General features: G+C 37.8%; 2 protein-coding genes across 2 annotated transcripts in view; both read left to right on the top strand.

The window, feature by feature from the left end:
- The window catches only part of RPS6KA6 (ribosomal protein S6 kinase A6), a 213,425-nt gene that overhangs the window by 69,505 nt on the left and 118,024 nt on the right, over positions 1-25,896 (top strand). Inside the window, exons 4-6 of the mRNA XM_054721015.1 lie at positions 8,310-8,391; positions 9,405-9,485; positions 11,025-11,104. Coding sequence (XP_054576990.1) covers positions 8,310-8,391; positions 9,405-9,485; positions 11,025-11,104 — 243 coding nt within the window. The remainder of the gene's footprint in view (positions 1-8,309; positions 8,392-9,404; positions 9,486-11,024; positions 11,105-25,896) is intronic.
- On the top strand, positions 15,376-15,842 carry LOC103300321 (CCAAT/enhancer-binding protein zeta-like). The gene has a single exon (XM_054721021.1). The coding sequence runs from the start codon at positions 15,430-15,432 to the stop codon at positions 15,787-15,789; it is 360 nt and encodes a 119-aa protein (XP_054576996.1). The 5' UTR covers positions 15,376-15,429; the 3' UTR covers positions 15,790-15,842.

Genomic DNA, 25,896 nt, shown 5'->3' on the forward strand with positions numbered 1-25,896 from the left:
AGATAAGGAAATAGGACTTGAATAGTTGTTCTGGCAAGAGTAAATCTAGAAAGAGCTTTTAATAGAATGTGTGTGTGTGTGTGTGTGTCTGGGGGTTGTTTATAGAATTGACCTGTAGAGTAGGTATGTTCATTTTGCACAGCTTTATTTTAAATTTTTAAAAAAATACAATATTCATTTAATTATTTTGCATTATATTTTTATATTAATTTTAGAAAACAGAGATAAAGTTCTTTCATATCCTGATTGTATAAGTGCTTAAATATCAATTTAAATAAAATCATACCAGGCAAACATTTCAAGTCATTATACTATATTGCTTTTTTCATTTGATGTATATGTTTATTTATATGTGTATTTATATACAGCTTTGTTCTAGAAAGCATTTAACAATTTCATAGATGAATGGAAAAAAACATAAAATTAAAATAAGTGGAGAAGATGATGGAATCCAAAAAAGTAGAGCAGGAGATCTTAGGTGAAGCCAGGAATGTGTTCTGTTGTTCATAAACGCATGGCATAAAGGGCCTATGCATCTTCTAGAAGTGGGACAAAAATGAATATTTAAATTTTCTGCCAGCCATTATAAAGAAACTGATACATTTAATTATATGATTATTTGACAGTATCTTCAATGTAGAAACAGATCAAACAGACCAGAGAAGTTTTTCTCATGGCCTTTGTAAAAGACAATGCAGTATAACATAATGAATGTCTTCAATAGCATCTTCACATTAAATATAGCAGCATGCTGACAAGTACTCAATGAAATTCAGGAAACACTCAGCTCTGTCTGTGCAGAAATTTTGCTTTAACAAGAATATCATAGAAGCCTTTTTAAAATCCCTAATATTAAAAATACAGAATAGTGATATTTATGCAGTTCATCAATCAAAGAAATATTAAGGAAGTAGCTTATTTTTTTCTTCGTAGCATGTGAACATATTTTCTTGTCAGTATTGCATCATTTGTGTAGGCATTATGTGGGTGTGACTTGTTATATGCTGAACCTATTTAGGAATTTGGCCAAGGCTATGAATCAGAAAAGTGTGGGAGCAATTCCAAAAAATTTTGGGATGCAGCCTTATTTAAGATTTTATGCAAAATGTCATTGTTAAATGCAAGAAAAGGAATTTTAGACTATACAAAGCCTTGAAACATTAAATATCTTTATAGTCCATTTAATAGGGGAAAACCTTAGTATAGTCAGTTTTACAGTTGTACTTTAAAGAAGCACACATTATCATTGTGAAATATGAATATAAAATTCTGTACTAAACACACCAACTATAGTGCTATTAGTTAACATTAATGTATGGATTGAAATGTAGTATAACAAATAATTTACATTAATTATTTTAAAACAATCAAATTATGCACATGAATACATGTTTGAAACTTTCAGACTAGCCTTTACTTGCCAGAGTATATATATACAAAGCATACATTTTAATATCTGTGGATTATAATTTTTTTTGCTTTTATGGTAATAAAGCTTTTACTATAGGACTCAAAATGAATTTTTGAGATTAAACCCTTGTTTTCTTAAGTAATTGATTAACTATCCAAAACTAGTTTTAAAAAAATACATATTTGCCGTCTTTAATCAATGTTAAATCTGGGTAATTTTTTAATTCTCTGTATCAAACACTAATTAATTCTTAATGGAAAGTATAAAAGTCCCTATCACCAAGAGAAAAAAAATATTGGAGTAACTCACTCACTTATTGGTTTTTTGGACAGTCTATAATAATTGGATAAGGATGAATGAAAATAAACCCCTCTGATCAGTATAGATATATATTTTGGATTCAATAATTTGAAGCTGTACCAACTTCTGTAGTTGATTATTGGGAAGAGAGCTGAGTGACAAGTTTTTTTTTTTGCTAGGAACCTCACCATAAGACCTGCAACGAACAAATCAGGTGATGAACAAATAAGAAGTTACTTCTCTAGGCTGTGAATGATGGCTTCTATTATATGCCATATTGGGATACTAGTGAGTGTTAGAAGAGCTAGGGGAAAAAATAGTTGTTTTATACATGTGTCTTCTTGAAAGTCTGAGCTATCTTTTTCATTCTTCCTTCACTGTCTCTTTTTGCCTTCTATACTTCATTCTTTTCAATCCTACTAAAGGATGTGTTCTAGAAAAGTGGTGCTGTGTCATCTGTATACCACTGGGTATCTGTAATATGCCTTCAGATGTTCTCAGGGCAAAAGTATCTATAATTATAAAAACATAATATGCAAATTGACTGAAAGACCAAACAGCAGAATGACCGTTCGGACACCCTTCCTGACGTCCTTCCAGACGACCTTCAGGATGAAGCCAGGGCTGCGAGGGCCAAGGCAGCCGGGCTGCAAAGGCCTACTCTTGCATGAATTTTGTGCATCGGGCCTATAGTTTTATAATAATACTGAGATATTATTTGTAAAACTTCTTCCACCTTGACACAATAAAGCAGTGACACCAAACTGTCAGTATTCATTGTATTCTTCATACACTTTCAGCTTTAAAAAACATGCAAGTTTTACTTAGGAATGACTTTGGTGAGGTGTTAGCAATCATTAAATTTATTAAATATCAATCATTGAGTACACCTCTTTTTAATATTGTGTGATGAAATGAGAAGTACACATACACTACTTAGCTGCATACCAAAAGATGATGGTTGTGTCAAGAGAGCACTTGTGTGATTTTTTTTTTTAAGTTTTGAGCTGAACTAGCTACTTTTTAAAATGAAACAATTTTACTTGAAAGAATGATGAACAAACTATTATTCCTTAAAATTGGGCATCTGCTAGTGATTTATCAAAAATGAAATGTAGTAAGCCTGTATTTCATGGAAAACAACTGACAAAAATTTTTGAGCTTCGAAGCAATAAATTAGAATTGTAGAAAAATTTTATTTGCTATCATAAGCTTGATATCTTCTTAATACTCAAAATATATTTTTCTGATGAGATTACTGCTCTCAACATTTGGAAGATCTGCAAAACTCACATGATATTTTCAAATTAGGCATGAGTACAGACTCCATTTAAAGTGTAAGGTAGACCAGTGCATTATTACATAACAGAATATGGACATTAATTTGATATGGCTTCAGATTCTCCATTGCAACTAATCTTTAAGGAACTGCCACTTGTCAAATTATTGTTTCATATCAAGGAAAAATAACCAAAGCTATATGAACAGGCTATTAAAATATTCCCTTTTCCAAATAATAGTACATATCTGTGTGAGGTCTGATTTTTCTTGTTATACTTCAAGCAAAACAACTCAATTGCAACAGATTGAATGTAGAAGCAGATATGATAACCCAACTTGTCTTCTGCTAAGCCTGATATTAGAGACTTGTGAAAATGTAAATCAGAAAAAAAAGAAAATGTAAATCAGTGTCACTTTTTCAGTTTTTTGAAAAATATAGTTATCTTTTATAAAAATATTTATATTCACATGTAACAGATTTATTATCCTTAATGAATCAATCAGTAATTACTATTCTGTTTTAATTTTCAATATGACAAACATCAATAGACTAGAGGCCCAGTGCATGATTGAATCATGCACGTGTAGGGTCCCCTACACGCTTTTGCTTTCGATCACGGGGGAGCTGGGTGCCTGTCCACTGGTGCACCAGGCCTTTCAGAAGCCTCCAGCGTGGCGAAGGATTCTGAAAGGTCTGGTGCCTGAGCGGACAGGCACCCAGCTCCCACGCTTTTGGTTTTGATCGCGGGGGAGCTGGGTTCCTGTCCACTGGTGCACCAGGCCTTTCAGAAGCCTCCACCCCGCCGGAGGCTTCTGAAAGGCCTGGTGCCTGAGCAGACAGGCACCCAGCTCCCCTGCTTTTGATGGTCCGCGGTGGGATGTGAGCTCGCTGCCCCAGAGGCCCCTTCTGTGCAGCACCACAGCCATGGCACAGACGCTGAGTTCCAGCCGCTGCTGGCGACGCGAGCTCAGCATCCCGCCGGCCCAATCGGCCACCCTGGCCACCCCGAGTCCCGCCCCCTCGCGCCTCCTGGCCAATCGCGGGCATAGCGAAGGTACGGTCAATTTGCATATTTGTCTATTATTAGGTAGGATATAACTCACAAAAACAAAATCAATTTGACGTCTTCAATAATTTTTAACACTGTTAAGGATTCCAGAGAACAAAAAATTGAGAACTGCTTTCCTGGAAGAATTTGTTAAAGATAGTTCCACTTGTGGTGGAATCATATGTTTTCTTTTTAAAAAATATATATTTTATTGATTTTTTACAGAGAGGAAGGGAGAGGGATAGAGAGTTAGGAACATTGATGAGAGAGAAACATCTAATCAGCTGCTTCCTGAACACCTCCTACTGAGGATGTGCCCACAACCAAGGTACATGCTCTTGACCTGAATCGAACCTGGGACCTTTCAGTCCACAGTCCGACGTTCTATCCACTGAACCAAACATGTTAGGGAAGAATCATATGTTTTCATCCTCTTGGTTACATGATATTGATTAGAAAAAAAGGGAACTGTTTGGTTATCTTCATTTATTTGCCCCTGTCAGTAAAATTGAGTGAAAACTTTGGGTCTGGTTATTAGGGTTAATACCATTTGCTTAGCTTTGAAGGTGTGTGTGTGTGTGTGCGTGTGCGTGTGTGTGTGTGCGTGTGCGTGTGCGTGTTTGTGTGTGTGTGTGTGATGGTAATCCTTTAACTTACTGCTTAAAAATTGATAAAGCCTGCCCCTTTAATCAGATATACTAATAATATAAAATTATATGTGTTTCCCAACAACTGCAAACTTGGGGAAAAAAGAAACAGATGAGAAAATATGCATCTGGGGTCTGAGCTTCTTGAACTTGATCAATAAGCGTTATATGACATTGAGAACACCATGATAATGTAGTTCGTGTGTGCCTTCTGTCTAACCCAGGTTGAATGATATTATTTTGCAATGAAAAAGTGAGACTTAGCACTGTTCATTTATAGGAAATTAATTTTTATTGCTTCTATTTTATAAAAATTACTGAAGGCAGACTATATGTATGCTAAATTTAACACTCTTTGCTCAAATGATTACCATTTTTATCAGTAAAAATTATGGACTTTTAAGAATATAATTTTCAAGATTAAATCCAGTAAAAATAACTCCATGGAATGAAGCCACCATAATCTTCTATGGCAAGATACACACTTTCTCAGGGTTCTCTGTTGCTTAGGGGAAATCGTGTTGGAGTTCAGACTAGATTTTAGACAAGGAAGTAAGAGATGGTAGCAGTTTTAATTTGTTAGCTCTTTGCATACAAAAAATATTTATGGGGGATATGCAAAATTTTTTATTTGGTTAAACTCCTAAACTCTTTTTAGTACAAAGATAGTTTTATGTTGCAAAAAACTAACCCATTGTTAGCTTGTGGATTCTCTTGAATAGTCTCCTCCAATGTGGTATGAACTGTTTGTTACTGGTTCACTGTGTGACATGTTAAAAATCTGAGAGTAAGCATTTAGAAACTTTTACAGAAATTTAATAGAGTAATTTTATGTGTGGAATCTATTAGTTTAAAAAGGGATTATATTTTGTATGACATTTAAGTTTTGTATATATTTAATAAAAGTATGATCCACAGTGGGTTGGAAGAAAGGGAAAAAATACTTATTTATCTACACAGAAATTATGAGCAGCATTACCCTACATGACTGTGGAAGTGCTAAACCTTAAATGGTCCTTGAGTTTGGGTCTGAAATAAAGCCTTGCTTTCAGGATAGAAGAAAGCGGAAATTCCATGAAGTAAAAAACCTCCCCTCAATCCTGAGTTGGCTGATATATAATTACAAATAAAAGATCTGCAATAAAAGGTTTTGAGCTGAATCTTGGGAAATAGGCAAGACAAAAATTACTCAACAGTTCTCCCATCTGCAATTTTATGTCTACAAACTAGTTGCCTGGTGCATGAAATTTGTGAACAGGAGGGTGGGTTGTCCCTGAGCCTAGCCTGCACCTTCTCCAATCTGGGACCCCTCGAAGGATGTCCTATGCCGGTTTGCAGGGATTGGGCCTAAACCGGCAGTCGGACATGCCTCTCGCAATCCGGGACTACTAGCTTCTAACCGCTCACCTGCCTGCCTGCCTGATTGCCCCTAACCACTCTGCCTGCCAGCCTGCTCGCCCACAACTGCCCCCCGCTGCCAGCCTGCTTGCCCCCAAATGCCCCCCCACAAGCCTAATCATCCCCAACTGCCCCCCATGCCAGTGTGCTCACCCCCAACTTCCTCCCCTGATGGCCTGCTCACCCCCATCTTCCCTCATTACTAGCCTGCTCGCTCTTAACTGCCCCCTGCTGGCCTGCTCACTCCAAACTGCCCCCCCCCGCTGTCCTGATCACCCCCAACTGACCCCCACTGATGGTCTGCTTGCCTCCAACTGGCCCCACTGCTGGTCTGCTTGCCCCTAACTGCCCCCCCCCCCCTGCCGGCATGATCACCCCCATAGGCCCCCTACTAGCCTGATCACCCACAACTGCCCTCCCCTCGTGGCCTCTAACCGCCTCTACTTTGGCCCTGCCACCATGGCTTTGTCCAGAAGAACATCCAGAAGGTCTCCTGGAAGGTCTCTTAGTCTAATTAGCATATTACTCTTTTATTAGTATAGATGGAGGCCTGGTGCATGGGTGGGGGCCGGCTGGTTTGCCCTGAAGGGTATCCTGGATCAGGGTGGGGTTCCCTTGGGGCATGGGGCAGCCTGGGTGAGGGGCATGTGGTGGTTTGTAGGCTGGCCATGCCCCCATGGGGTGAGGGTCCTCACTGTGGGGGATGTGGCCAACCTGGATCAGGGGCTGAGGGCCATTTTCAGGCTGGCCACAGCCCCTTCATGTTGAGGGTCCCCACTGGGGTGCCTGGACAGCTTGGGTGAGGGGCTGATGGCTGTTTGCAGGATGGCCAGGCCCCCCAGCGGGGACTCTTACTCCATGGGGGCATGGCCAGCCTGGATGAGGGGCTGAGGGCTGTTTTCAGGCTGGCCACACCCCCTTCATGGTGGGGGTCCCTGCTGGGGTGCCTGGCCAACCTGGGTAAGGGGCTGAGGGCCATTTTCAGGCTGGCCACACCCCCCAGTGACCCGGGCTCCCAGGCCCTCCATTTTTTTTTCTTTTTCTCCAGCCCCTCCTTGAGCGGAGGCCAGGGCTGGCTGGAAGCTTGGCTTCCTCCGTCGCTGAGGGCAACCCAAGCCTCCTGCTCACTCCAGCTCCATGGCTGCTGCCATCTTTGTTGGGTTAATTTGCATACTCGCTCCTTATTGGCTGGTGGGCATAGTGGGAGGATGGTCAATTTGCATGTTTCTCTTTTATTAGTGTAGATTAGTTACTTGATCACATTTTCAATTTAAGCAACACTTGCCGAAACCGGTTTGGCTCAGTGGATAGAGCGTCGGCCTGCGGACTGAAAGGTCCCGGGTTCGATTCCGGTCAAGGGCATGTACCTTGGTTGCGGGCACATCCCCAGTTGGGGGTGTGCAGGAGGCAGCTGATTGGTGTTTCTCTCTCATCGATGTTTCTAGCTCTCTATCCCTCTTCCTTCCTCTCTGTAAAAAATCAATAAAATATATTAAAAAAAAACAATTTAAGCAACACTTAAATAGAACATGCTAGAGTTGGAGATGGTTGAAGCATTGAAAAGGTTTTGCTAATTATTTTTTAAAACTGCATTTTACTAATAACACATAAAACTGAAATCTCTTTACATTTATCTTTATAGCTGGCTTTTAAAATTTAGTTTTTAATGAGTCATAATATTAGTTTAAAAATGTGATATATTATTTAAGCTTGATTGGCAACTTTAAAGAGTTTAACTTTCATTTGTTTATTGAGGTAATTTGCCATCATGATTCTTTTACTGGGCACACAGATAAGAATTGCACCTGATTTCTTATTAAAAATTAAAATTCCTAGTAACTTCTAAAATGGACCAATAAGGAAGTAGAAATGAAGGTATCAAATTAATAGTCATCACATAGGTTGCTCTTTATTAAGGTAACAAAAAGGATCTTGGGTCTTAAAAGGACCTCCATTAGCTCAAATTGTTTTGTTATTTTTGCTGTCTTTTACATAAAAAAGTCCATGACCATATCATATATTTTTAAATTTTCTTTTCACAGTAGTGTGTATGAGAGTGTGATTTACTAAATGAATGAAAGTGAGAAAGTATTAAGAGCATATAATTTATAGGAACGTTACCTTTATGAAATAAAAAATGCAAGGACATATGCGTGTGCCAATGTGTATGTATAGCAAAAATTGCTTGAAAGTTAATTTTACTATTTTTTATTCCCCTATTAGGTTTTTCTTGTTAGAAAGAAGACTGGCCCTGATGCTGGGCAACTCTATGCAATGAAGGTGTTAAAAAAAGCTTCTTTGAAAGGTAGGAAATTAGAAAGCTTATTTAAATAGAATTTGGGAAATCTCATTTTAAGAAATATTCTGTGTATTGCTTGTATAAGTTGAGTAGATTTAGTTTTCTTTTTCATTTTTTAATTAAACTTAATGGGGTGACATTGGTTAATAAAATTATATAGGTTTCAAGTATACATTTCTATGATACATCATCTTCATATTGCATTGTGTGCCCACCACCCAAAATCAGATTTTCTTCAGTCACCATGTATTTGACCCCATTTCCCTTTACTACTTCCCTACCCACCTTCCCTCTGGTAGCTAACATACTGTTGTCTATGTCTATGCATTTTTGTTTCTTTGTATTTCTCATTTGTTAATGAGTTAATTTCAGTTTTCTATCCCACCTATGATTGAAATCATATGGTTCTTGACTTTTTTGTCTTAGTTTTTTTAAATTTAGTAATGATTCAGTATTTTTTTTAGCTGTAATTGATATTTCTAAGGTTGATATTTGTATATGTCTTAATTTAGTGAGAGTATACCATGATAAAAATTTAATGGCATAACAAGTGACACATTTAATAAAAAGAACTTATTGTATTAGGCTATATTCTTTTATTTGTTTTCTGTTCCATCTGTGTTGCTATTACATATTGAGAATGCACAACTGCCTGCATACACTTATGTACACCATCTTCTAGGCTCTGATCAGAAAGCACCATGCTCAGTTTTAATCAATAAACTCATTTGAAAAATTAAGGACTAATACATAAAAAATGTATATAAGTCAAATACCTGTTTATGTCACTTTAACCCACCTTGAGATGTAAACTGAATTTATTTGCTTTCTGAAATAAAATAAATTTTATTTTATTTTATTTTATTCAGTAAATATATGGTATTTACTGTTTAGGCATATATAGACTGCAAATTTAGGAATGTATAAAGTTACATTTTATGTTTTTACATTTTGTTTGATGGAATGTCTATGGAAATTATATACAATAGTAATATATTCTAACCTTCTGTAATTTTTAGTTCGAGACAGAGTTCGCACAAAGATGGAGAGGGATATACTGGTGGAAGTAAATCATCCATTTATTGTCAAATTGCATTATGGTATGTAATATGTAGAAAGCCCTAGATGTAATTATTTTAAGTTGTATGCATTATTATATAAAGGAGTTAGATATCTTACATGAATGCTCTCTTCTGTGTTTAGGTATTCTTATTCTATGATGCTCTTACTGTGAAATTGAAGTGCATGTAGAAAAAAACTTACTATATGAGACTTTACAACACTTGTGACAATTCAATTTGGTTTATACACAGTGTAATATTTCTCTAGTTATCTTTACAAAATTCCCTACAGACAATGCTTTTATCTTCCTTAGGTGTTGGCCTCAGCCCAATAAGCGGGGCTGCTCTATTAAATTGCTGCCAGGTTATTACATCTAGTTACCTCCAATTTCTAGAACATATTCTCTATTAATGTTGTTGACACCAATTTCTACTTCCTACAGATTTTTTTTGCAATAGCAATTAAAGTTTGTCTTCCATGAGTTAAGTCCTCTTAACAAAGTGATTGCAATTAACCATTTTGTGTATTACTATTTTAACATTATTGCCTCCTGAGCTTCTATTCCTTTAATTGATTTTGTTCTTCATCATGTTGTCTCCCCCCAATAAAGCAATACACTGTTACACTGGGTTTATACCAATCTTATACCCTAGAGGGGGAAAAGGAGTGGACCATAGACTTAATTTTTTTTTAAGGTGAAGGGAGTTTGGCTTTTTAAGAATTGACATTGGCTCTTTTAGAAGATAGTGACCAAAATAAATCTGAAGTGTTGATTAGTAAGAAAAACACATAGATTAATATTAGAATATACTGGCAGAACTATATGGGAACTGTATGCCATTCTGTACTCTTCAGTAAATAAGATTAACTTTTCATAAGTACCATGTCTTTACTAACTTACTAAGTAGTAGTATAAAAAATTTATCACTAGCTATATTAGCAAGGAGATTTCAGATAAAGGTTGTGCTGGATTCAGTAAGTCAAATCAGATCATTCGCCTTATTTTTAACTTTAGTAGCCATTTTCACTAAACTGCATCAATAATACACCATAAACTTTAGTTCAAGTGGCATTAATGTCTTTGTCATCTTGTAACTTGAAGTTCTGTGTCTTTATGATGCATGTGCTGGGTGTTCTGACTTTGTGTTCCTCTTATTGGTGGTGTTTCTTTCACCATGGTTTCCGAGGATCAAGTGAATGACCAGACATAGACAGTGAAAGCTTAATAGAGGAAAGAGGTGGCATTTTGGTTAAGCTTGAAAGAATTAGATTTTCAATAGGTGGGGATGCAGACTTCAGACAATAGTAGTATAACATGATGTTCAAAAATCAGGAAAATGAGGGTAGTAGAAGTTTCTGTGTGAAGCCACATGCAAGATTGATTATGTTCTTGGAAGGGTTTTATAGTTATTTCAACACCAGGTTTAATTTTGAAATAATGTGATCCAATAATGGACCATGTGAGTAAATGCTTAATTGGTATATAGTGTTCAATGATAAAATTCTAAACTTAAAAGTATACTAAGCTTTTTAAGCCTTTAATATTGTTATATTACTATATTCTATTTTTAAATTAGCCTTTCAGACTGAAGGGAAGCTGTATTTAATACTGGATTTTCTCAGAGGAGGAGATGTCTTCACAAGATTATCCAAAGAGGTATCTGTTTGTAAATCTTTACATGTTTTCTTGAAACAAAACTAAGAAAAATCAATTTGTTTCTTTTTCCTATAGAAATATTAAATGTTATCTGTTCTGTTTGTTTCATTGCATAGCATTTAGTGGATATGCCAATTAATCGTATTTTCTATCTGCCTGTGTCATTTAGATTATCTCAATGTGCTACTTATTATTCTCTTAGGCACAAGATCAATTTAAATAACTGGATGAAGCATATAAGGCCACACCTAGGTCTTTGGCTACAGAAGCTACCAAAGTACCTCTGGGAGTAGTGTTTAATTTATTTATGTTTAAAACAGTTTTATGGTGGTATAAATTACATACAACAAACTGCATATATTAAAGCATACACTTTCATAAATTTTGACATTTGTATATACCCCTGAAACCATCATCACAATCAAAATAATTAGCTTCTCCATCACCCCAAGAGTTTTTTTGTACCCCTTTGTCAAGTTTCCATCCTGTCCCACCCCTACTGAATCTGCTTTCTGTCACTGTTTGGTTTAAATGTTTTAGGATATTATATAAATGGAATTCTATAGTATGTATTTTTTGTCTGACTTATTTATCTCAGCAGAATTATTTTGAAATTCATCCATATTGTTACATGTACCTATACTTTATTCATTTTATTGTTTTGAGTATTCCTCTTTATGGATACACCATGATTTGTTTATTCATTCACTTGATGGATGTTTGTGTTTGCAGTTTTTGGATATTACTAATAAAACTGCTAAAACATTAACATACAAATGATTGTATGGACATATATTTTCAGTTTTCATGTTTAAATACCTAGAGTATAATGACTGGATTGTATGTTTTTATTTTAGTTTTCTTTCGTAGTTTACATTAGGGTTTATAGTTGGTGTTGTACATTCTATGGGTTTGGATAAATGTATAATGACACATATCTACCATTGTAGTCTCATACAGAGTAGTTTCACTGTCCTAAAAGTCCTTCATGCTCTGCTTATTCATTCCTCTTTCTCCCCAACCATGATTGGGTTATATAGTAGGTATATGTTTTAACTTATTTTAAAGACACTTAAACTTTTCCAAAGTGGTTATATAATTTTTACATTCCCACCAGCAGCATATGAGAGTTTCAGTTGCTCCACATCTTTGTCAACACTTGGTATGATCAGTCTTGTTTTAATTTTGGACATCTCATAAGTGTGTACTTGTTATCATTTGGAATTTTATTACCCTGAAGATTAATGATGTCAGTCATCTCTTCATGCACTTATTTGACATCTATATATTCTCTTTAAAAAATGTCTGTTCAAATCTTTGGCCCATTTCTTGAAATGGGTTGTTTCTAACTGAGTTTTGAGAATCTTTATGTATTTTGGGTGGTAAGTCCTTTATCATATAGGTTGTTTGCAATTATTTTCTTCTGGTCTATAGTTTGTCCTTTTATTCTCTTTAACAGTATCTTTCTTTTTTATTTCAAATTTATTTTTTATTCAATAAATATTTTATTGAGTTATATCTCATTAAACAAAAGAAATAACATATACAAACAGATAATAGGGGGTGAGGGCATATGCTGGGGGAGGGAGAGGCTGGGGAGAGGTCAATGGGTGAAAAAAGAAACTTATGTAATACTTTAAACATTAAATAATTTAAATTTTAAAAAGTATATAAACAAAACTTCATGAAAATTAAGAACTTCTGCTAACAGTATCTTTCTAAAAGCAGTTCTTAATTTTGATGAAGTTTTATTAATATACTTTTTAATATTTAAATTCTTTATTGTTTAAGGTATTACATAAGTTCCCTTTTTCACCCATTGACCCCTCCCCAGCCTCTCCCATCCCTCAGCACATGCCCTCACCCACCCTACTGTCTGTGTCCATTGTTTCCGCTCATATGCATGCATACAAATCCTTCAGTTGATCTTTTATCCCATCCCCCTCCCTGGCTTCCCTCTTAGGTTGGACAGTCTTTTCAATGCTTCTATGACTCTGGCTCTCTTTTTGTTCATCAGTTTATGTTGTTCATTATATTTCACAAATGAGTGAGATCATATGATGTTTCTCTTTCTCTGACTGGCTTATTTCTCTTAGCATAATGCTCTCCAAGTCCATCCATGCTGTTGCAAATGGTAAGAGTTCCTTCTTTTTTACTGCAGCATAGAATTCCATTGTGTAGATGTGCCACAGTTTTTAATCCACTCATCTGCTGATGGGGGCACTTAGGCTGTTTCCAAGTCTTAGCTATTGTAAATTGTGCTGCTATGAACATAGGGGTGCACATATCTTTTCTGATTGGTGTTTCTGATTTCTTGGGATATATTCCTAGAGTGGGATCACTGGGTCAAATGGGAGCTCCATTTTTAATTTTTTGAGGAAACTCCATACTGTTTTCCACAGTGGCTGCACCAGTCTGCATTCCCACCAGCAGTGCATGAGGGTTCCTTTTTCTCCATATTCACGCCAGCACTTGTTGTTTGTTGATTTGCTGATGATAGCCATTCTCACAGGTGTGAGATGGTAACTCGTTGTTTTGATTTGCATCTCTTGGATGATTAGTGACTTTGAGCATGTTTTCATTTGTCTTCTGGCTTTCTGTATTTCCTCTTTCGAAAAGTATCTATTTAGGTCCTTTCCCCATTTTTTTAATTGGATTGTTTATCTTCCTTTTGTTATGTTTTATGAGTTCCCTATACATTTAGGAGATTAAACCCTTATTGGAGATAACATTGGTAAATATATTCTCCCATGCAGTGGGCTTTCTTGTTATTTTGTTGATGGTTTCTTTTGCTGTGCAGAAGTTTTTTATTTTGATGTAGTCTCATTTGTTTATTTTCTCCTTAGTTTCCATTTTCCTAGAGCTGTATTGGTAAAGATATTGCTAGGACATATGTCTTATATTTTGTAGCCTATGGATTCTTTTAGGATTTTTATGCTATCCTGTCTTATGTTTAAGTCCTTTATGCATTTTGAGTTTTTAAATAAATTATGTTTTGCTGTCCTACTTAAGGGATATTTGTCTAATCCCAGGCCATAAATATTTTTCTCCTATGTTTTCTAGAAGTTTTTAGTTTTAAGTTTTACATTTAAATTTATAATCTATTTTCAGTTCATTTTAGTATGTGGTGATAGATATATTTGTTGTAGTTGCCGTCTCTTATTTATACAGGGTGGGACAAAAGTAGGTTTATAGTTGTTCATATGGAAAATAATACAATAATTAATAAGTAATAATACAAGGATAAACTCTGTATTTCAAATACTCATAACCATAACCTACTTTTGACCCACCCTGTATTGAGATATCTATTGTTGTAGCATCATCATTGGTAAACACTGTTTTCTTCACAAAATTACCTTGAATTTTTTCTTGCAAATCAATTGACCCCAAAAAATGAAGGTAGAAGAAACCTTTGGAGTTCCATGCCGAGCGGCCCTGGGGTCCTGACGGGAGGATAGAAGATTTGGACGAAGACGACGAGGATGATAATGAAGCCGAGAATGGGTTCTCCATGGGGGAAGTATTACGGCTTGGAGGCACCAAGGAAGATGTTGGACCCAGGGTTAATGACATGTTCAAAACAAGCCACGTTTCTTAACCTTGTCTACAAGTCTCTGAAAGCTGACATCGTGTTGCGAAGGGTGAAGGCTTTTGTGAAGAGGTTACTTCAAGTTACTTGTGAACAGATGCCACCATTCATATGTGGAGCTTTATATCTTGTGTCTGAGATCCTAAAAGCAAAACCAGGGTTAAGGAGTCAACTAACTGATCATCCAGAATCTGATGATGAAGAAAATTTTATTGACATAAATGATTATGAAGACATAGAAACATTCACTGATGCAGATAAAGAAACAGGTACAATGAAAAAAAGTTGAGAGAAGAAACTGTGTCTAAAAATCATATGGAAACCAAAAAATCAGAGTCTGCATCTTGGGTACACTTTGATAATTTGAAAGGTGGCAAACAGTTAAACACATACGATCCATTCAGTAGAAACCCTTTGTTCTGTGGAGCTGAAAACACAAGTTTTTGGGAACTCAAAAAGTTATCTGAACATTTTCATCCTTCTGTGGCTCTATTTGCAAAAACTATCCTTCAGGGAAATTATATTCAGTATTCAGGGGACCCACTGCAGAATTTCACATTAATGAGACTCTTGGATCGATTTGTATACCGAAATCCAAAGCCACATAAAGGCAAAGAAAACACAGATAGTGTGGTGATGCAACCAAAAAGAAAACATTTTATAAAGGATATTCGTAGTCTTGCTGTGAACAGTAAGGAGTTCCTTGCAAAAGAAGAAAGCCAAATACCAGTGGATGAAGTGTTTTTTTTATAGGTATTATAAAAAAGTTGCTATTGTTAAAGAGAAACAAAAACTGGATGCAGATGAAGAAAGTATAGAAGATGTGGATGATGAGGAATTTGAAAAGATGATTGATACATTTGAAGATGATAACTGTTTCACCTCTGGGAAGGATGATTTTGATTTTGCTGGCAACATGAAAAAGAAAAGAAAAGGAGCTAAGGGTGAGCCAGAAGATGAAGATTCAGAAGATAGTGATGATGACCTTGATAACTTAGATGATGATGAAGTTTCATTAGGAAGTATGAATGAAGAATTTACTGAAATTGATGAAGATGGAGGAGCATTTATGGATGTGTTGGATGATGAGTGAGGGCATTCAAGACCTTAATGATGAAGTGAGCTCCGAAGTCAATTCTAATAAAAGCAAGAGGAAAAGTGCAAATGATTTTGACTTTGCTGAATCATTTCAAGGACCCAGGAAGAAAAAGAAAAGAAATTTCAGTGACTCCAACCTATTTGTATCTGCTGAAGAGTTTGGCCACCTATTGGATGAAAATATGGGATCCAAGTTTGACAACATTGGCATGAATGCCATGGCTAACAAAGATAATGCAAGTCTCAAACAGCTTAGATGGGAGGCTGAACGTGATGACTGGCTACACAACAGAGATGTGAAAAGTATCATCAGGAAAAAGAAAAGTTTCAAAAAGAAGAGGCCACAAACCCCTCAAAAAATTAAAAAGCAAATAAAATGAGTGTTTTCTAAATAAATTATAAATTCAGATTGTACTTACTCCTAAATTTTGCTGTTCAACCATTTTTCTTGATCTTGCTCTCTGACTCCATACATTCCAGAATATTCAATGGATTTGTAATAAACTATAAATAAATTAAAAAATAGTTGCCATTTATAAAAATCATGTAAAAATATCAAAATTAAACACTATTGCAAAATAAAAAAATGAAGGTATATATCTAGACATATTATTCTATTCCATTGATCTGTTTGACTATCTTTATGCCATTTATACATTTTAATTGAATTTACTGAGGTGACATTAGTTAATACAATTATATTTTCAGGTGTACACTTGTATAATATATTGTATGTGTATTACATTGTGTGTTCACCACCCCAAATCAAGTCTATTTCCATCACCATTTATCCCCCATTTACTCTCTTTTAACTCCCCCCACATCTTTTCTTTCTGCTTATCACCATACTGTTGTCTGTGTCTATAAGGTTTGTTTTTTTTTCTTGATCTCTTTATCTTTTTCAAAAAGGCCCCCAAACCCCTAATCTCTGACAATTCTTAGTCTGTTCTCTGTGAGTCTGTTTTTTTTTTAAGTTGTCTTTTTTGTTGAAAGTATTACCGATGTTCCCTTCCCCACCCCCCTCCCATTGACCCTTTCTAGCCCGCTCCCTGCCCTAGTCTTTCACCACGCTATTGTCTGTGTCCATGGGTTATGCACATGCATACAAGTTCTTTGGTTTATCTCTTCCCACTCACCCATTCACCTTCCCACCCACCACCTTCCCTCTGAGGTTAAAAAATCTGTTCCATGCTTCTATGTCTCTGCATCTATTTTGTTCGGCAGTTTATTTTGTTAATTCGATTCCACATATGAGTGAAATCATATGGTACTTGTCTTTCTCTGACTGGCTTATTTCACTTAGCTTAATACTCTTTAGGTCCATGCATTCTGTTGCAAAAGATAAGATTTCTTTCTTTTTTATGACAGAGCAGGGCATTGGGGCTTCCTTCACATGGCACATGGTGGCAGCAGGCAGAGAGCGACAGCAGGGCATGGGGGCTTCATCTCCATGGCTGCAGGGAAACCTCCAGGCCCCTCAGAGAGCAGAGAACCATGGGGAGTGAGCCTAAGCCATCAGTAGGATATCCTCTGAGAGCTCCTGGATTGTAGAGGGTGCAGGTTGGGCTGAGGGACCCCCGTGCACGAATTTCGTGCACCAGGTCTCTAGTTGTCCTATAATTTTCTTTCTTTGTAGTGTCTTTATCTGGTTTTAGAATTAGGATAATGCTAGCCTGGTAAAATGAGCTTGGGGGTATCCCCTTCTCTTGAATGTTCTGGAATATTTTGAGAAGGATAGGTTTTCATTTTAATTTGAAAGTTTGATAAATTTCTCTTTTGAAGCTATCCAGTATTCTTTTTGTTGGAAGTGTTTTTCATTAGTGCTTTAATTTCACTTGTTGTAAACTATTCAGGTTCTCTGATTTTATCTCATTGATTTTTAGATGGTTGTATGTTTCTAGTATTTTTTCCATTTTTTTTAGATTGTACAGTTTGTTGACATATAGTTATTCTTAATATTTTCTTACAATCCCTTGTATTTCTGTGAAGTCAGTCATATTTCCTTTCTTATTTCTCATTTTATTTATTTGGGTCCTTTTTTTTTTTCTTGATGAATCTGGTTAAAGTTTGTCAGTCTGGTTCACCTCCTCAGAGCAACAGCTCTTGGATGGATTCATTGATCTTTTGTACTGCTTTTTTTTTTTTTTTTTTTTTTTAGAGTCTTGTTTATTTCTTTTCTGGTATTAATTTATTTTCTTCTATTAACTTTTGGCTTTGTTAGTTTTCTTTTTCTAGTTTATTTAAGTGTAAAATTAGATTCTTTACTTGGGATTATTTTCATTTCTATAGGTAGGCCTACAATCCTACAAATTTCCATTTTATGACTGCCTTCACTATGTTCCATAGCTTTTGGGTTGTTGGATTCTCCTATTCATTTGTTTCAAGATATCTTTTGAATTATACTGTGATCTCATTTTTAACCCAATCATTTTTTAGTAATCTGTTATTTAGATTCCATGTGTTTGTGAGTTTTTCAATTTTTTCCTTGTGATTTGATTTCAAGTTTCATGCCAACATGTTCAGAAAGATGCTTGATATGATTTCAATCTTAACTTTTTGAGACTTATTTTGTGTCATAATATATAGTCTCTGCTGGATAATGTTCCATGTACACTTATAAAGAATGTATAGTTTGATGCTTTGGGGTAAAATGCTCTTAATATATCAATTAAATGTATCTGGTCTTTTGTGTCATTTAAGGCTGCTGATTTCTTGTTGATTTTCTGTCCTGAAGATCTATCCATTGATGTCAGTGAGGTGTTAAAATCCCCTATTATGACTGTACTAGTGGCCAGGTGCATGAAATTCGTGCACATTAAAAGGGAATTAATTAGAGAAAATATTTTAATATTGCTATTTGACCTTTATAATAGAAGTGTCAGAGTTGAAAGAAAATTAGTAAAATGTATATGAAAATCTTCCTCCTGTCAGAGTCTGGGGCGTGCCGCAGGACCCAGAGTCAGGTCCCCGCCCACCCACGCATGCCTCGAAATTACACCAAGACCCAGACCTGGCCAGCCCCACCCCCATTGGGCGAGATCCAGACCTGGCTGGCCCCACCCCTATCAAGCCCTGCCAGGCGGGGATGCATGGCCTCAGGTTCACGGCCTGGGGTGAAGGGCATGGCCTGAGGTCCCCCAGCCCAGCACTGGGGTGGGGGGTGCGCCTTGAGGTCCCTCATCAAGCCCTGCCTGGCAGGGGATGTAGTCTGAGGTACCCCGTCAAGCCCCATCAGGCAGGGGGCATGGCCTGAGGTCCCTCGTCAAGCCCTGCTGGGCAGGGGGTCTAGCCTCGGGTTCCCCGGCCTTGTGCCAGGGCAGGGGGCACAACCTCAGGTCCCCTGGCCCGGTGCCGGGGCGGGGGCTCGTGGCCTCAGGTCCCCTGGCCTGGCACCGGGACGAGGGGCATGGCCTGAGGAACCCTGTCAAGCCCCACTGGGCGGAGGGTGCAGCCTTTTGTCCCCCACCCCGGCCTCAATCTATGCATCCTCAGGTCCCTGCTGATTGCTTGTTATTGGAACTCCACCTCCGCTGTGGGTGCAGCCACCTTGTGATGGTGTGATGGTTAATTTGCATATTACCTCTTTATTATATAGGATTACTGTGGATCTATCCCTTTATGTCTATCTAGATTTGCCTTCTTTATTTGGTGCTCCTATGTTGGGTGTGTGAATGTTTTTAAGGGTTATGTACTCTTGTTAGATTACTCCCTTTATTATTATACAGTGTTTTAAAGTCTCAGATATAAGTATTGCTACTCCAGCTGTTTTTAGGTTTCCATTTGCATGAAATATCTATTTCTATCCCTTTACTTGTAGTCCATATTTATCTTTTGTTCTATGTAAGGTTTCATATAGATAGCATATATGAGTCTTAATTATTCAGCTACCCTATATCTTTTGATTAGAGTATTTAAGCCATTTATATTTATAGTGATTATTGTTAGGTACAAATTTATTGCCATTTTAGTCTTTTAACTGTTCTACTTTTCTCCTTCTCTTTCTCTTTTCTCTCCTCCTCCTTTCCCTCCTCCTCCTCCTCCCCCTCCCCCTCCTCCCCCTCCCCCTCCTCCTCCCCCTCCTCCTCCCCCTCCTCCTCCCCCTCCTCCTCCCCCTCCTCCTCCTCCTCCTCCTCCCCCTCCTCCTCCTCCTCCTTTTCTTACTTCTCCTCCTCCTCTATCTCTCTTTTCCATTTCTTGTAATACTGCTTTGGTGATAATGGACTCCTTTAATTTTTTCTTGTCTGAGAAGTTTTTATTTCTTCAATTTTTAAATGATAGCCTTGATGCTTAACTAGTCTTCATTGTATGTTCTTGCTTTTCATTCCTTTGAAATTTCATGCCAATCCATTCTAGCCTAAATGTTTCTGCTGACAATCTTATGGGAGCTCACTTTTAGGTAACTAACTCTTTCTCTTGCTTCTTTTAAGATTCTCTCTTTGCTATTAATCTTTGAAATTTTAATTATGATATGTATTGATGTGGGCCTCTTTAGATTCCTCTTGTTTTAGACTCTGCACTTCCTGGGCTTATGTGTCTTTTTCCTTCACCAGGTTAGGAAAGTTTTGGTCATTATTCCTTCAAATAGTTTCTGAATCTCTTGCTTTTTCTCTTCTCCTTCTAGTACCCCTGTGATAAGGATGTTGTTATGCTTCATGTTGTTCCAACGGTAAATTAAATTGTCCTCATTTTTTTAACTAGAGTTCCAGTGCATGAATTTGTGCACAGGTGGAGTCCCTCGGCCTGGACGGTGATCAGGGCCAATCAGAGCTGGCCGGCTGGGGGGAAAGATTGCGGGAGGTTGGCCGGCTGGGGGGAAGGGACTGTGGGAGCTTGGCTGGCCACAAGAGGTTGGCTGTGGGAATGCACTGACCACTTGGCCAGCTGTGGGGTGGGATCGTGGGTGGTTGGCCGGCTGCAGGTTGGCTGTGGGAGTGCACTGACCACCAAGGGGAAGCTCCTGCGTTGAGCATGGTCAGTGTGTGTCATAGCTACTGGCCAGTTGTCTGGTTGTCCAATCGCAACAGTCACTTAGGCCTGGAAGAGGGACAATCCACATGCCCCACGGTCCTGGGCGCCAGCAGCTGTGCCTGCGCCTGTAGCCTGGTAGAGGGACAAGCCGCCCACCCCGCAGTCCCGAGCGCCAGTGGCTGTGCCTGGGGCCCAGGAGAGGGACAAGCCGCCTGCCCCACGGTCCTGGGTGACAGTGGCTAGGGCTGTGGCCCGGGAAAGGAACAAGCCACTCGCTCTGCAATCCTGGGCGCCTGCGACTGCAGCCTGGGCAAAGCAGCCCACCCATGGTCCCCTGCAGCTGCGGCCAGCCCAGGTGAAGCTGGCCCAGATCCTGGGAGCCTGCAGTCAGCTAGAGGGAGGGAAGCCCAGGTCCCGGGTGCCTGTGACCGGCTGGAGGAGGGAATCCTGGGTCCCGAGTGTGGGGTGAGGCAGAGGTGGTTAGGGACAATCAGGCCAGCAGGGGAGCATTAAGGAGCAATCAGGCTGGTAGGGGAGCAGTTAAGGGTGATCAGGCAGGCAGGCAGAGGGGTTAGGGGCGATCAGGCAGGTAGGCAAGTGAGTGGTTAGGAGCCAGCTGTCCTGGATTGCGAGAGACAGTCAGACATCCCCCAAGGGGTCCCAGATTGGAGAGGGTGCATGCACCAGGCCTCTAGTACAATTATAAATAGTGTTTCATGAAGTGAACATAAGAGTGTAAAAATCTTTCCGAATTTTTATTTTCATTTTCTTTGGATAAATAGCCAAGTGGAATTGCTGAGTCATAAGGTAGTTCTATTTTTTTCACATCCTTGCCAACATTTGTTATTCCTTCTTTTTTTTGTTTATAATAGCCATTCTGACAGGTTGAGGTGATATCTCATTATGGTTTTGATGATTAATAATGTTTACTGCTAATATTTTCTTCTGGGAGGTTTATGCTTTGAAATTTTATAGTTAAGTTTCTAACTATTTTGAGTTTATATCTGTGTATGGTGTAAGGACTATTTCTGGTTTAATTGTTTGCATGTATCTGTCTAGTTTTCCCAATATCATTTATTGAAGAGACTGCCATTTCCCTGTTGTATATTCTCACCTCCTTTTTTGTAGATCAATTGACAATATAAGTGTGGGTTTATTTCTGGGCTCTCTTATCTGTTCCATTTATCTATGTGTCTGTATTTGTGTCAGTACCATACTGTTTTGATTACTACAACTTTGTAATATAGTTTATAGCCATGGTACCTCCAACTTTGTTCTTCTTGCTCAAGATTGCATTTGCTTTAAAGTCTTTTGTTATTTTATAAAAATTTTAGGATTATTTGTTCTACTTATGTGAAAAATGTCATCAATATTTTGTTAGGGATTGCATTGAATCTGTAGATAGTTTTAGGAGCTCTGAACATCTTAATGATAATAATTCTTCCAATCCATGAACATGGTATATCCTTCCATACCTTTGTGTATTCTTCTGTTGCTTTTGTCAGTGTCTTATAGAATTCAGAATACAAGTCTTTATCTCCTTGGTTAAATTTATTTCTAGGTATTTTACTCCTTTTGATGCAATTAGCAATGGGGTTGTTGTTTCAATTTTTTCTTTCTGATCATTCATTATTTATAAATAGTGAACTTTTGGAATAAATCCTACTTGATCATGATATGTTATATTTTCAGTCTATTACTTAATTTGGTTTGCTAATACTTTGTTGTTATTTTTTGCATCAATATTTATTAGGGATATTGGCCTGTAATTTTTTTGTAGTGATTTTGGAATCAAGGTAATGCTGGCTTTGTAGAATGAGTTTTCAAGCATTCCTTCCTCTTTAACTTTTTGGCATAGTTTGAGAAGTATAGGTATTAATTCTTCCTTGAATGCTTCGTAGAATTTACTGTTGAAGCCATCTGGCCTGGACTTTTGTTTTTTTGGGAGGTTTTTTTGTTTGTTTGTTTAATTACTGCTTCAGTTTTATTTACAGTAATTAGTTTGTTCAGATTTTCTGTCTCTTCATGATTAAATCGTGAAAAATTACGTGTCTATGAATTCATCCATTTGTTCTAGTTCATCAAATTTGTGGTTGTGTAATTGTTTATAGTATTCTCTAACACCTTTTTTTATTTCTGTGATATCAGTTGTCACTCCTCTTTCATTTCTGAGTTTTTAAATTTGAACCCGCTCTCTTTTTTTTCATGGGTGTGGCTAAAGATTTATCTGTTTTGTTTTTTTTTAACAGGTGTGAGTATGCGAAACAGAGTTTATTCTTGTATTGTTGTTATTTTTTTTTCCTTTATTGATTAAGGTATTACAAATGTGTCTTTATCTACCCATTGCCACCCCCTAACCCTCCAATCTTGCCCTTACCCTCACCCCCTGGTGTCTGCATCCATTGGTTAGGCTTATATGCATGCATACAAGTCCTTTGGTTTATCTCTCCCCCTTAGCCCCACACTCCTCTACATTCCTTCTGAGGTTTCAGCATCTGATCGATGCTTCTCTGTCTCTGGATCTGTTTTGGTTCTTCAGTTTATGTTGTTCATTATAATCCACAAATGAGTGAGATCATGTGATATTTATCTTTCTCTGACTGGTTTATTTCACTTAGCATAATGCTCTCCATCTCCATCCATGCTGTTGGAAATGGTAGGAGTTCCTTCCTTTTTACAGCAGGATAGTATTCCATAGTATAGATGTACCAATGTTTTGTTTTAGCTATTATTGGCATGTAAAAAAGCAGCTAATTGTTGTATGTCAATTATTTTCCTTTATTGATGAAGGTATTACAAATGTGTCCTTATTCCCCCATTGTCCCTCCAACACCCATTCCTGCCCTCACCCTCATCCCTTGGTCTGCTTCCATTGATTATGCTTTTATGCATGCATACAAGTCCTTTGGTTGATCTCCTCCCTTACCCCCACCCTCACCTACCTTCCCTCTGAGGTTTGATCATTTGCTAAATGCTTCTCTGTCTCTGGATCTGTTTTTGTTCATTGGTTTATGTTGTTCATTATATTCCACAAATGAGTGAGATCATGTGATATTTATCTTTCTCTGACTTACTTATTTCACTTAATTTCTCCAGGTCCATCCATGCTGTTGCAAATGGTAGGAGTTCCTTCCTTTTTACAGCAGGATAGTATTCCATTGTGTGGATGTACTATGGTTTTTTTAATCTACTCATCTGCTGATGGGCACTTAGACTGTTTCGAAATCTTAGCAATGGTGAATTGTGCTGCTATGAACATAGGGGTGCATATATCCTTTCTGATTGGTGTTTCTAGTTTCTTGGGATATAATCCTAGAAGTGGGATCACTGGGTCAAATGGGAGTTCCATTTTCAGTATTTTGAGGAAACTCCATACTGTTCTCCACAGTGGCTGCACCAGTCTGCATTCCTACCAGCAGTGCACGAGGGTTCCTTTTTCTCCGCATCCTCTCTAGCACTTGTCCTTTGTTGATTTGTTGATGGTAGCCATTCTGACAGGTGTGAGATGGTACCGCATTGTCATTTTCATTTGCATCTCTCAGATAATTAGTGACTTTGAGCATGTTTTCATATGTCTCTTGGCCTTCCTTATGCCTTCTTTCAAAAAATATCCATTTAGGTCCATTGCCCATTTTTTTATTGGGTTGTTTATCTTCCTTTTGTTAAGTTTTATGAGTTCCCTGTAAATGTTGGAGATTAAACCTTTATCAGAGATAACATTGGAAAATATGTTCTCCCATGCAGTGGGCTTTCTTGTTGTTTTGTTGATGGCTTCTTTTGCTGTGCAAAAGCCTTTTTATTTTGATATAGTCCCATTTCTTCATTTTCTTTTTAATTTCCATTGCCCTAGGAGCTGTATTGGTGAAGATATTGCTTCGGCATATGTTTGAGATTTTGCTGCCTGTGGATTCCTCTAGTATTTTTATGGTTTCCCTTCTTATGTTTAAGTCCTTTATCTATTTTGAGTTTATTTTTGTGTATGGTGTAAGTTGGTGGTCTAGTTTCATTTTTTTTGTATGTACTTGTCCAATTTTCCCAACACCATTTATTGAAGAAACTGTCTTGCCTCCTTTGCCAAACATTCATTGAGCATAATGTCATGGGTCCATTTCTGGGTTCTCTGTTCTCTTCCATTGATCTATATGCCTGTTTTTGTGCCAGTACCAGGCTATCTTGTTTATAATGGCTTTGTAGGCTAGCTTAATATCTGGTATTGTGGACCCTCCAATTTTGTTCTTTTTCAAGATTGCTGCAGGAACTTAGGTTCTTTTGTATTTCCATATAAATTTTTGGAGTATTTTTCTTGATCTGCAATACATACCATTGGTATTTTAATAAGGGTTACATTGAATCTATAAATTGCTTTGAGTAGTATAGACGCTTGAATTATGTTAATTCTACCAATCCATGAACACAGTATATTCTTTCACTTGGTTATATCTTCTTCTATCTCTCTCTCTTTTTTAACGTTCTGTAGTAAATGGTTTTGTTGTTGTTGTTGTTGTTTTTTGGTTGGCCCCATCTGTTCTTCAACCCCCCCCCCCTTATTTTCTCACCTTACTCCACAATTTTTTTAAAAGACATTTTATTGATTTTTTACAGAGAGGAAGAGAGAGGGATAGACAGTTAGAAACATCGATGAGAGAGAAACATCGATCAGCTGCCTCTTGCATACCCCCTACTGGGGATGTGCCCGCAACCAACGTACATGCCCTTGACCGGAATCGAACCTGGGACCCTTGAGTCCACAGGCCGATGCTCTATCCACTGAGCCAAACCAGTTTCGGCACTCCGCAATTTTTTAATGCAGGTACTTTATTGATTTCACCAATGCACTAGTAGATATGATACTAATCAATAGTACTTAAATTCTCTTAACCAAAAATATAACAAACTAGAGGCCCAGTGCATGATTGAATCATGCACGTGTAGGGTCCCCTACACGCTTTCGCTTTTGATCGTGGGGGAGCTGGGTGCCTGTCTGCTGGTGCACCAGGCCTTTCAGAAGCCTCCAGCGTGGCAGAGGCTTCCGAAAGGCCTGGTGCCGGAGCAGACAGGCACCCAGCTCCCATGCTTTCACTTTCGATCATGGGGGAGCTGGGTGCCTGTCCGCTGGTGCCCGAGCAGACAGGCA

Source organism: Eptesicus fuscus, chromosome 1 (genome assembly GCF_027574615.1).
Source record: "Eptesicus fuscus isolate TK198812 chromosome 1, DD_ASM_mEF_20220401, whole genome shotgun sequence".
Lineage (NCBI taxonomy): Eukaryota > Metazoa > Chordata > Mammalia > Chiroptera > Vespertilionidae > Eptesicus > Eptesicus fuscus.